Source organism: Microchirus variegatus, assembly GCF_963457635.1.
Source record: "Microchirus variegatus genome assembly, chromosome: 7".
Taxonomy (NCBI): domain Eukaryota; kingdom Metazoa; phylum Chordata; class Actinopteri; order Pleuronectiformes; family Soleidae; genus Microchirus; species Microchirus variegatus.
The window spans coordinates 9,490,451-9,503,869 of record NC_139808.1 but is presented as its reverse complement, the minus strand read 5'-3'; the positions used below and the strand labels follow the sequence as shown (position 1 = coordinate 9,503,869).

At 42.2% G+C, this 13,419-nt stretch overlaps 1 protein-coding gene across 2 annotated transcripts in view; it reads left to right on the top strand.

Moving 5' to 3' along the window:
* Positions 1-13,419, top strand: part of ephb2b (eph receptor B2b) — a gene marked incomplete at both ends in the record, with an annotated part of 111,271 nt that overhangs the window by 42,024 nt on the left and 55,828 nt on the right. For both annotated transcript variants that reach the window (XM_083892091.1, XM_083892090.1), the window contains one exon: positions 7,680-8,364. In XM_083892091.1, the coding sequence (XP_083748217.1) occupies positions 7,680-8,364 (685 nt within the window). The remainder of the gene's footprint in view (positions 1-7,679; positions 8,365-13,419) is intronic.

Genomic DNA, 13,419 nt, shown 5'->3' with positions numbered 1-13,419 from the left:
CCTTCTCCCTCGCCAGCTCTGGATCCAATCTTCCCAGACCGTGCTTACGCACACGCATACCAAAATCCAAAGACAGTTTACATCACATCTCCCTTTCATCTGTGTAAAACGTTGGATTCAGCTAAACATCGACTCAACCCTTATTTCGTAATCAAGGTTTAATATGAAGTGGAAACTTCAGGCTCCAACACTTTAATAATTAAAGGTAGAAAATAAAAGGATACAGTCACTATGTATCGTGTGGTAAAAGTAAAGGGAAATTAAGTCTAAGGTTTAAACGTTAAAACTTCAAACATCTAAACTAAATCCTCTGAGATCTTCTGGGTTTCATTAATATGTGGTGTATACTGCCCAACTTTGGTAGTTTTCTCCTTCCTGAAAATTGTTCCTGTTAAGCTTATCTATGACTTTTAAATATATGCCCTTTAAGCTATAGATAATTTAATGCTCCTGTCTAAATAACATCCACATGCAATCACGCTATAACCCTATCTCGGGGTAAGGTGAAAAAAATGTCCCTAAGCCCCCTGGCTTTAGCCACTGGCTTTAGTCAGGTATAGGTTGGCCTTATCAGCGTGGGCATGGAGGGTTTATGATGATATGGCTGAGCTTGTCAAAAGCACAGTCCAGAGGAAAGTGAAGAGTGAGAGTGATGAGGATAGCTGGTCCCTTATGGCCCAGGGCAACAGGTGTGGAAACAGAGCTCGCTGTGCTGCTCTGTAAAACAGCAAGAGGTGCTTTACAGAAGCTATTGTCTTACACACATATACGCATGGCTTCATGGGCTTAGCCGGTGGATCAGTAACATCCAGCAGAGTGCCGCACGAGCAGTTGGCTTTCACTGCTCTGTATGGGCTTCATGAAATATATCCTAACTTCGACATGTGATACATCGCGACACAGTCGAAATGCAAACAAGTAACAGTAAAAGTCAGAGCTGTTATTGCAGTTGGTGTCTTTTTTTATTTTACAGGATATTTGAATAATGCTTATGAAATTATTAGTTTAAGAAATCCTTCCCCCCATCCCAAATAGACCTATAAAATTAACTTTCACCAGTGGGTTTTTTAGAGAGTGATTTAATGGAAAACAGTACTACACTTAAGCTTGTGTAAACCAAATTTTATATCCCTCTCCGTGTATAGCTTGGCAGCTCTTCCTTTTAATTATGTAAAGTGACAGCTAAACGTATGTTGTCCCTGAGCCAGACAAGAAAAGACATCTTCATTATTCATCGCCATGCCAAAAAAACATTCACACCTATCGCAATATTTAACCAAGCAGAGTTCGTCCCGGGGCAGTTTAGGAAGTTTAGTGTCTTCTGATTAATGCTCCTGAGATTCTAGCAACAAAGCACTCGTATCCTATGCCTCGCTCCACCCACACAACACACACACACACACACAACACTGGCGCTGTCTGTATCGTTGTTCCGTCGTGTAGACACGTGTCTTAGGGCGACCGAGTGAAAGCCTAGACCCACTTGTGTGCACACAGACACACACGTGAATGTTCCAACACTACAGATATTGATTTTACACACGCACTGACCAGCAGAATGAAATGAAAATGACAGGTTTAAGAGAAAGGAAGTGGAAACTTACTCCGAGTGCTTGACCCACTGAGAATCTGCTATGTAACACACACAGCTTATAGATACTGTAGCCGACTATTAGAACAGGGGGTTAAGTGGTCAATGTTTTTTCTTCTCAAGTGGAGCTGAGAGATGTGTGAACATCAGGTCAGACCTCCTGACTCGCTCGCCCCGGCGCTGAAGGACTGACAGCAGCACACATTTAGAAATGGACGTCTGGCTGCAGGGAGTAACACAAAGCTACTGTGGAAGGAAATCTGAGGTCTACTTGTTTAGGCAGAGAACAAATACGAGGAGGTGTGTGTGTGGGCTACTGTATCGTTACCTAAATGTGCTGTATACTGGGATATGTCACAGCAAGAGTTTAACAGGGACATAAACGCTTGTAAAACAAAAATGATTTCTGTGTAACGTATCAAAGATGCTGCACATTGCGCTACCATTCCTTTGGAATAAGACCGAGGTAACTCACATATAATTGTGGGCATCTGTGGCAGACCGACATTGTGTACTTCTTAACAAGCAATTTGCTGAAATTCATTGTATTGGTCTCGCTGGATTTTTAAGTGACCACTAATTCGCCCATGATTCACAATTTCAGTCTGTGCAGCTATGTTGGAGGAACAATGCGGGATGTGGGAGTAGAAAGGTAGACTTGTTCCTCTCGTTTTGCATGCTATGTATGACGTAGCGGACAGCGGTAATTGGAGTTGACTGCAGCAGACAGCTCTGCTTAAGTCTCTGTGTGTTTTTTGTTAGTTTATCCACTATATGATGCCTGCTCGGCTGCAGGATTTTTGGCTCCCATGGCCTCTCTCATAGTAATTGAATGCAGAGAGCGGGTGTCATTTGTCCTCTGTCCCTCTAGGGACACACCACTACTGCTCTGACAGATTTCCCACAACTGCAAATAGAGCAACTGTTCCCCTGGAGTTTTCCACTGGGTCTCTTTCCCCTGCTTTTGTGTGAATAATTTATTTACTTCTGTCAGTGATATGTAATGTGCCTGCAGATCACGACGCCTGTGCAGGTTAATTCAGGCGCTGAAATGACATGACGTGATAAACACTCACTTCATGATGTGTCAAAACAATGAAACTATTACATGTTTTGACTGTTCTGACAGCGGTAGGATCTCTGTAGATGTTACGACAATATTTCTATGTATACTTATACTTATTTTAGCGCTGCTTTGTCGTTTGTCTATCAATAATTAACCTACTTTTGGTCAATAAAAAAGTTAAATAAAATATGAACCATAGTTGATGGATGTACTTCTTAGTTTTGGGGTGGATTCCTTCTATATTCTCCCCAAAATAACACTTTTGCAGCGATTCAAGCTGCTTTGAATGACTGTTACAACCATCAGTAGCTCATCCGTTGCCGCTTGCCAGACAGACTTTACGCGTTTATCACAACTCTGACTGGTCGTTGACAGCTCGTTCTTGATGAGCGTAGCTGTGGTCAACCTTTTGCAGCCAACAGCAGACTTGTTGACCATATGTGCGCTGGCAAGTTGTACTTGTTGTGCAGATGTACAGGAAATTAAGAAACCTGACTATGGCGCATGCAGTGAGCATGCATTCGAGTGTGTGTATATAGGCCTGATAGAGCAAGATAACAGGCGACACATCTGCAACCATGGGTCTCCTGGGAGGCTGTCAGTTGCTGGTGTTTGTTTTTATCCCCCACTGTTTTCATTAAGGATGAAGTTACAGAAAGTAATTCAGTTATTTTTTTGGGTGTTGTTAATGTATTTAGGGCTTAAACTGTCCCACAGTTCGACATAAAAACACCATAAGTTTGCGTCCTTGAGGATGCTTTTTATTCGCTATAAATAACCAGCTTTATCTACCGAGTTGCTTCAGCTATAGGGGGAAAACGTCTATAAATCAGCCTTGACTGCCCGTTCCACTTGACTTTACAGATAAAGCGGGGACCTACTGTCATTGAGACATATGGATTGCGGGTCAGCTGAACCTCGAGTGGCAGAGATATTGATTCTCCACCTCATTCTCAGTAAACGTCACTGAACTGTAACACCTTAGAAAGAGAGAAGCAGCTGACACATAACAGTCGTGCCATATATTCACTTCAGACAGATTTTCTGTTCACACTATTGGTCTCTCAGCATTCCTGCGCTTGCATTTAGAGATAGACCGATATTGGTTTCTTTCAGGGCCAATACAGACAACTGATATTTGGAGCCGATATTCATTTGCAGTAAAAGTGAAAATATTGGCGTCAAAATTTTGAAATAAATAAATAAGAAATAAATAGCCACCTTAGGTTTTCTACAGTAAATAAAGTTTTCTAAAATGTCAATATAACTGAAATTTGAAAAGTTACTTTAGCTTTGTTTTAAGTTCAAACAAAGTGGAGGGAGTTCCCAGGGTCAGCAGCATCTCTTTAACTGAAATTTAAAATAAATAAATAAATAAATTGATCTCTTGTCCGTCTGTCCCTACTAGCATTAAACTGTATAAAAACTCCACAGATCATGGAGTAAAGAAAGCATCAACACATTTGAAACAGTTACAGTAAATATCAGATTCTGATATAGATAAAGTGGCAGGAATTTGTTTTGACAATACAAGGCCAGTTGCACTTAATTATAACAATGCTTTATCCAAACAGCAGGTGCACACTTTGAGAGATTTTATAAGACAGAGTACAGAAATAAAATACTAATTTTGGTAATAATTGTGAGGGATAGATTTTTTTCGGCTCTTTTAAACTAATCTCCACAGGTCTGTTTTGCCGTTCTATAAAAATGGCACGTTATGTTGAAGCTTCAATGATTACACGGAGGATTCCTGGGGTTTTGCTTGAGTCTGCTTGGAATAATGGATGAGTAACACCCAGCAGGTTAAACCTAACACTGAAAATTATTTACAGTCACTGATCGACACAGAAGTGGTAGACCCAGACTGGAGCAATTAAAACATTGAACAGTTTGCTTTTGTTTGGAGCCAGTCGTGCGTTCTGTTTCACACCGTTGCTCTCTCATTATTACTCGGCTGTGTTTTTCTGTGTGATGTTTCTCACAGGAAGGAAGTACACATTACCAGTAGTATTTGGGGAAAAATACAATGAAGTCTTCAATAATAACTAATAATGTGCACCTGAGGATTTCCTAGATTATTTTAAAATGCAAATGAGCGCCTGATAATATTTGTTATTCCATTCATCATTGAGAAAATCATTAATTCTAATCATTCTGGTTATAAATAGCAATTGAATTCTCTTTAGGCTGTGTTGACCTCACTCAGAGTCAACATTTTTTTTCAAACATAACAGGATCTCAGTAGAATAAGCTGGGACTTTTTTTTTTTTTTTGTTTCTCATAATCATACGAGGGCAGCTCATCCCCTCTCACTAATCCATGTTGACGTCCACCACCAGTGTTACCTCCACCTTCTGTACTTTTAGAACACATGACCACCCTTTTTACCGCACTCTCGGTAAAGAGCCAGGGGAAAAAAGCTGTGAAAACGAAGACGTTTCTTCTAATTTCACACTCGGCGCTTGATTGTTAGGCTCTTATTATGCCTCATTTGCTTCCCTCCAGTGGCTGTGATGAAAGCGGGCCAAAGAGGCCAGGACAGGACAAAAAGGGGCCCTCCATCAAAACACATTTTGTTTGGGGTCTTTTTCAGCCTGGCTTAGGCCTCCTCCCCCACATCATTGCCAACACTAGCCCCTGCAGTATTCCCTCTCTATATTCCTCATTAGCAGCAACTCCCACCTGTTTGCACATTCACTTTATTAAATTGTGTCTGTCCTGAGCTCTGTGCTCCGCGGCTCTTGCGTAATTGGCCCATGGCCTCACCCACCGCTCCTCAACAAGTGGGAAGGTCAATAGCTGCTCATGACCTAGGATGATGATGTCTGCCATCTCGGGGCCAAAAGACGCCTCATGTTTCTGTGCTTTAAATGTTCTGAAGTGAGTGCTTACATACATTTATGATTGTTTAGTTTGTCCCATTACCCTTTGGCCCCCTAAAAAGTGGGAAGCAGATATAGAAAGTGTTGTAATTCCTACACCGTTCACCTGATTGGGATGTAAATACCCTCATATTAAAGCTGAAAGTGTGCAGTTTCAAATCCATTGTAGTGCTGTATAGAGCCAAAAAGAAGAGAACTGTGTCGATGTCCCAATATTTACGGATCTGACTGCATCTCATCAAAAGTTGTTTCATAAAATACCGATGTGTAACTGGTCGGGGCTGTTGTATCCCCGCTCTAGTGAATTTCTTCTCCTGACCCAACAAAACCTGCCAAAATCCTCACTAAGTGGACTCTAATTTGGGGAATTATATCAGCTGTGAAGTGAAGAGTGAAGGGGGAGGTGAAGTTGTAGAAGCAGCAGAGGGTGTAGCTGATGCAAAGTGGCCCTTGGGGGTTGAGAACTGTTTTTTTTTTTTTTCTTTTTCTGTAGCTGAAATTCTGAGGTCAAGGTCATAACCTGCTCAGTAGGTAGGGCACATGGTGTTTAGAGTGTGTTTGATCCAAGGCCAATGGGGAGGAAACCACAGAGGTTGCATCTGGAAGCTTGAGGCCAGAGCAAGTACGCAAGCAAGTTAGTTTGCAATAAGTAGAATAGCGTATCCAGAAAAGCCAGGTTGGAACGTCCTATGACTATGATTACTTGTGTAATATGATTATGCCACTTTAGATCAAAACTTGTGTCATGTTTCTTTACTGCTTCACTACAGGGGGAACAAAAAAAAACTTTCATTACAATGCTAGTAACCCATCACTGTATGTGTGCTATGAATGTGTCCTATTAAGATGCAATAAAAACAGGACACGCTGTCACATAAACCAGAGTCTCTGCAGTGTTCAAGCCATTCTTTTAAAGCACTACAGTATGTGCATGCTTTTTTTCTACAATGAGCGGATACAGCAGGGGGATAGAAGACATGGAAGCAGGTCTCATACTACGTCATCATATTTCTATCACTTCTTAACACCTTTATTTAGTTTTCTACATTTCTTTAAGTAGAAACGTGTGCTCAACTGAAAACTAACTATATTGAACCAGTAATTTCAGCTTCTTATTGACATTGTTGGTTGTACTGCATAGAATAGATATATAATTCACTGAGTGCAAGATAATCAAAGACATACAACTCTGGCATTGTGCAGCTGTTCTCATAAAAAAATGTCATTCATCTGTGGACACCCAAAGGTTATTTCAGTATTAAACCCAAAATCATGAACCCTCATGTGTTGTTTCATCCTAAAAATCCTTCCTCGAGCTAATATTGTTTTGTAAAAAAAAAAAACATTTACTTGACTATGTTTATAGGCTAATTTAAAAGTAAACGTCAGTTTCAGAGAAGCAAAATTGAGATTGCCTTGTAAATTCACGTTAAGTACCTCGTGAAAATGAAGGACTTCTCGGAAAGGCTCTCTCCTTTGATCACTTAGACCAGGGGTCACCAACCTTTTTGAGTCCGAGAGCTACCTTAAGGGTAAAAAATAATATGGAGGGCTACCATATAATATTTTTTTGTTTGTTTACCATTTAAATGATTAATATTATGCATTCAACTGCATACACATTCCTTCCAGTGCTTACTCCTAACGATTACCAGTTTTTATAAACAATATCAAAGATATTTTACTGACAGATCATACGGATACATGCAAGTGAGGTGAAGTGAAGTGAGCCCGCGGGCACCGTATTGGCTGCCCGCGGGCTACCAGGTGCCCGCGGGCACCACGTTGGTGACCCCTGACTTAGACTGTTTCGAAGGCACCAGTTCACACAGTTTCTTCTTAGTTTCTTCGCACCGTATCATCGATTTAATCACAGATGTGCCTTATGCATGAGCCAGTGAGCAAAGTGGGAAATGCTCATGAAAACATTCTTGTTTTTGCTCCAAAGTAGGTATCACTGGGGACTTAATGACATTTTATGTTAATTGGAAACATGCAAAGCTCTTACGGCTTCACAGCTGGATTTCACTTAATTAAATTAATCATTTCAACCTGATATACTGTATTTTTCTTTCATTAAAAGTGGAATGAAAAATGCTTAACTTTCTTTTTTTTCCTGTCTGTTCTTCACCTACAGTGGGAGGAGGTGAGTGGTTACGATGAAAACATGAACACCATTCGGACGTACCAGGTCTGCAATGTTTTTGACAACAATCAGAACAACTGGGTACGGACAAAGTACATCCGGCGCCGCGGCGCACAGCGAATCCACGTGGAGATGAAATTTTCAGTCAGGGACTGCAGTAGCATCCCCAACGTCCCGGGCTCGTGCAAAGAGACATTCAATTTGTATTACTATGAATCTGACTCTGACACAGCCTCCAGAACCTCACCAGCTTGGATGGAGAACCCCTGGATCAAGGTGGACACCATCGCAGCAGATGAGAGCTTCTCCCAGGTGGACCTGGGAGGCAGAGTGATGAAGATCAACACGGAGGTACGCAGCTTTGGCCCCGTGTCAAGAAATGGCTTCTACCTGGCCTTTCAGGACTACGGCGGCTGCATGTCACTCATCGCCGTGCGCGTCTTCTACCGGAAATGTCCTCGCATCATCACCAACGGAGCGTTGTTCCAGGAGACACTGTCAGGCGCAGAGAGCACCTCCCTTGTTGCTGCACGAGGTGTTTGTATCCCTAATGCAGAAGAGGTGGATGTGCCCATTAAACTCTACTGCAACGGAGACGGAGAATGGATGGTTCCCATCGGGCGCTGCATGTGCAAGTCTGGGAACGAGCCTGTGGAGAACGGGACTGTTTGTCGAGGTATGTACCCATGTACTTTATGTCTTAGGATCTGTTAATTCAAATTTAGTTGCATACACTGTAATATGGCAATTCACATGTTGCATCCAAGGAGAGCTTGATCTGAAAACAACTTGTTCAGAAAAGACTGGAGTGCCTCGTGTGCAGACATCACAGGTATGAATTTCAGCTGCTTTTCAGAGAGCAAATTATTTGTTACTTTTCCTCTCTTGGACCTTCTAGCACATCTAAGTCACAATTATTATATGAAAAAAAGTGCACATTTTGTGTGTAAGTGCCATGGAATTGTGTTAGGTCTTTGCTGCATATTGCAATTTCCCTCTGAAAGACACAACATAGGAAGCTGTCTGGGCACATTGTATCGAACTAATGCTTCAAAGATATTCAGGAAACATAATTTGAAGTTACAACATCCCATTCCTGATGTGTTGTTGGTTGTAGAAGCTCCCTGCTCTTTGTCCCTTGTCAGGGACAAAGAGGATATTTTCAGAATTACCTGCATTTACCTGTCAGCTGGAAATTCCTCTCAGGAAAATCATTTCGACTTTTTCTTGACACATTAGTGCACCCAGCATTTACTTGTGCCATGCCCTATCCACACTCTGGCAGGTGGTATTTAGTCAACGTGCTCAGAGATCTTGATCGATTCAAACAGCATCACAGTGGTGCAGCCCTGCAGACTGGAGCCGTGCTGCTCCAGCCCAGCACAACAAACCACCCATCAGCCTTACATACTCTACATACTGTATGTGCTGCTATCTCTTATGGATGGCTGTAATTACTACAACACACACACAGCCCTTGTATCAAGGTTCTGGCAGGGTAAGAGTCCAGGCCATTCAGTGGCTTCTATTGAGGACAAGCACCAGCTCCTCCTTCGTGTTCACAGATGTATCAGAAGCATGTGTCGATCGCTACTGTGCTGTAACAACACTCAAATCCGTGCATAATTAAACAAATCTGCGTGTAGATTTAAAACCGACATATAATTATCTGCATGTGCTGGATTGTCACATCTCAGAGGTGCCTCTCAGTCATGGTGGGGTTTTTTGTGCTAAATGGGATTACACATTATTAAATGCTGTCCACTCAGCAGGGGAAAAAGCACATCAATTGTTTTTAGTTTTTTTCATCTCCTCACTGCCCTGAGCATAAGACATCATTTAAAAAATACAGAATTTCACCCATCGTTTAATTTCTGATCATACCTCAAATCCGCTGTAGGCAAATCTCCACTGATCACAGCCACTTCTTAGTCATACGCACGCTGTCGTGAAAGTTATAGATGTGACCACTTCAGAGCTCGTAGATCTCAGAGCTCAGACTGTAGCAACGGTCTGGTCGTCTATTCTCTATTCTTCTGAAGCCCTTTTTGGTGGAACGTTGCCACAAATGGGGTCTGCTCTCTGGTCAGCTTCCTCAGCAGTGGAAGCCGATATCAGTGCTCCAAACTGTGGTCAACCACTCTGCTTTTCATCTGCCAGAACTTGGATAAGGAATTGATCTATGAAGGATGCGTCTTTGCCTGAGGATATTATGGGCTAATGAATTGATTTTTGAGAGTTGCCCTCAGAGGCTTTTATAAGACATATCCACTTTCATAGCAGGATTATGGAGCCACAGAAAGCAGCCAAAATAAAAGGGATAATATGTACTGCAATATTAATAACACAACCATTGCTTTGTTCCGGCATGCCTGCAACTTAACGTGTAATTATGCATGTTACAATTAAATTCTTGGCAGGGATTCTGGCAAATAATTATGCTGTCAAGAAATCTGTCAAAATATTGACAGTACAGGGGGGGGCTGCTCACATCAAATTGCAGAGGCCTTTTTTCTCTGTGATTGTCTTACGAGTGAGATTAAGTTTCTTGAATCTTGACTAAGGAGTAATGGGAGTGAAGGAACCACACCAGGGCCCATTCAGTAGAGATGGCCCTGAAAAGAGAGATCTGATTTCGACTCAAGAGCCTTGAGGAGATGGTGCACCACAGAGACACACGAGGTCCTGTTTTCTCTTGCTGTTCATTTCTGACTGAAAAGAATTCTCTTCAGTGGAGCACAATGAAAGCCATGTTCATGGCTGGAATCGCAAACTCCCCCTAACAATGGCCATGTGTGTTTTTTCACTGTAATCTGATCATCTAACCCATGCTATTGTGAGTTCAAGGGTCTCGACAATGGGAGTGTGGCTCGTGTTATGGAGCAATGAAGATTCACATGGAGACAATCTGTCACGGCGATAACGACAGCTCGATTCATATCTTGGTTATGTTTTTATATAATGACTATATTTGTGGAGAAGAAAGGGCATAAAACAAACAGGGAGAACAGTTAATATATCACATGACTAGGGCTGGGTACCGAAAGCCGGTACTTTTTGTACCTAGTACCGATTCGCGTCAGTACTTAAGAGTATTGGTTCACTTTTAATGAATCGGTGCCAAATGTCAGAACTTGAAACGTCTGGTAGAGAGCGCAAGAATGTAGGAGCTACGCACTGTGAGTCACTACGATAGCGAGACGGTAATAATGGCGAGCCAAAAGCAGTCAATGTAATATTTGCGATGCGAAATGCAAGGCGGGCTAGGGGAAAAACCTCAAACCCGATGAAGCACCTGGTCAAACACAGGATTTATTTAAAAGCTGAAGAATGTACCGTTTTTGACTCATGGAAAGTGACGACTGCTGCATTAGCTACCAACACTAGCAGTGCTAATAGTAGTACTGCATGTCTAGGTAAGGTCCCTTGTCTCACATAAATTGGTTTATTTACTGTTCTTAAATCGTCCTAATAAAAAACTGAAAGTGTAGACTTTGTTTTACAGCTGAAAAACATTTTAAAAGTATCAAAATATGGTACTGTTTGGTACCGGATACCGATACCGTATCAGTTCAATTATGAACAGAACCCAACCCTACACATCACACAGCGTTACACTGCACAGAAAAGTGCAACTGTTACATATTCTGTATACTCTTCTTCTGATGTAGTGGAAATACTTTTAACTTTAGCACACATTCTGAATTTCTCCTACAGTTTGTCCTGTTATTTTTCAAGTAACATTCTCCAAATCATTTTCTACTTCTACTAAAAAAAAGAAAAACATGTTGATACACTGGCAGACATACACTTTCACGGACACTGACTCTATTTCAAGATTCAGATGTGCAGTGTAATGACCATGGCCAATTCTACGACACATGCACCACAGGCTCTGCAGTGACTCAGTTAAGTCACATGAATGATAAGGACTTGAGGTCACAGTGTGGAGAATTTGAAAGAACACCAGGACCTCTTTTAATGGCAGTCTCTTTGTGAGGTCTCCATCAGTGGTTTGTAGTAGCTGCTTGGAATTAAATTAAGGAGGAAAAGGATTCAGTAATCCTGCAACTGAATGTGGTTGTAGATAAACAGCGTTAGGGGATCGAGTGCAAAAGGTAGGAAGTGGGCAGACGTGATCGCAGAGGGGAGGAGGCAACGGCGGCAAATGATTCCCCCTAACCCCATTGTCAGAATCCCAATTATTGCAGTATCTTCGTCTGGAGAAGGTTTCAGGGTGGAATTCAGTATAGCACTGACAAAACCCATGTTGCTGCCTTTATTTCCCTGGGTGCCTCTGTCTTTAATGGCAGCCCTAATTGACTAACAGCGCACGTGGGGGGGGGAACAGCCACGCACGCTGATGACTGGATGACTGTCCTCTGCACTGGAACAAGACGCCAAGCAAAACAAAACAAACACACCCCCCCCTCTCAAGGATATTGCTGCACTGTGCAAACAAAGATGAGGGGAAAAAGCATTGCATCCGGCTGCAGTAGAAAAGAGATTGAGGGGGGAGAAAACAAGAGATCTGAATGTCAACAGTCTACCTCCACAACAAGGAGTCATGCAATATTATGCACAAGTAAAAGCTGCATTTCCTCTCTCAGATTCTGATATGAGCTGTTGAGTTAAACACGAGGACAACAAATTAGTGCCTGAGCAGATGTTCGTTACGGCGCCATTTGGCTGTTAAATGGCGTCTTAGACAACATGATTTAATTCCCATTACTGATCTTTTCATTTCAGTCCCAAATTATGATCCTGTGATGTATATATGATAGATGCCATTTCCGTGGTCCATACATAGCATGGGATGTTGTCTCAGCAGGAGGGTAATGGGCAAACTGGAAGACATGTCATTCTGTCTGCTCCGGCCTCAGGGGAACATCCATGAGTCTTTATTCTCTCTTACCCACTGTGATGGGATTTCAGTACGACCAGGTGCTTTTTTTATTTTTTTTTCTCCCCCTGCCTGCGAGATCCCCCTTTTTCTTTGTCTGCTCTGTATCCTGCGCACATCCATACAGAACGAGAGGGTGAAAACAAGAAAGAAAAAGTCGGGAGAGGAGGGACAGAGTCTAATGAGCGAAAAAATGGAATATTAAACACATGCATGGCTCTTCTATTATTACAGCACACAAATTAAAATTGCTGCAGGCGGTCGTGTGTGAACATAAAGCCACACACACACACACGCTTTGGCCTTGTTTTCACAGTAGGCTTATCATATGAAGATGTGATAACATGGAACTGCTATCCCTGACAATCTCCCTGAACTCAAAGATCATGGCCGGTTAAGCCAGTAAATGTATTCCATATGTTTTCACACGCTCCATATGCCCCATTGTCAAACTCCTTATTGTTCCATCATGAGACCATATTATCATGGGCTGTAGAGGTGTCCTTACAGGTCTGTTTGTTGCCTGTAACACCTCTTCCTGCCACTCCCTAAGTCCAGAGACGCTGGAGTGCTGAGAGAAACTTTCTCCGTGAGAGGAACACGTGGTGACAACCCTCTGACCTCGTTGTTTTTTTTTTTTTTCATGATACATTTGCAGTGGACAGGACGTACCGAGACAGATGAAATGCTAGCTTGGCACTGTATAGTGATTCGTCCATATGTGCCTCTGTTTTCTCATCAGGGACAAGGCCAGGGCTTTGTCAAAACATCCCCATGTGCTCCGTCTCTCTCTCTCTCTCTCTCTCTCTCAGATGTCCTCAACTCGTG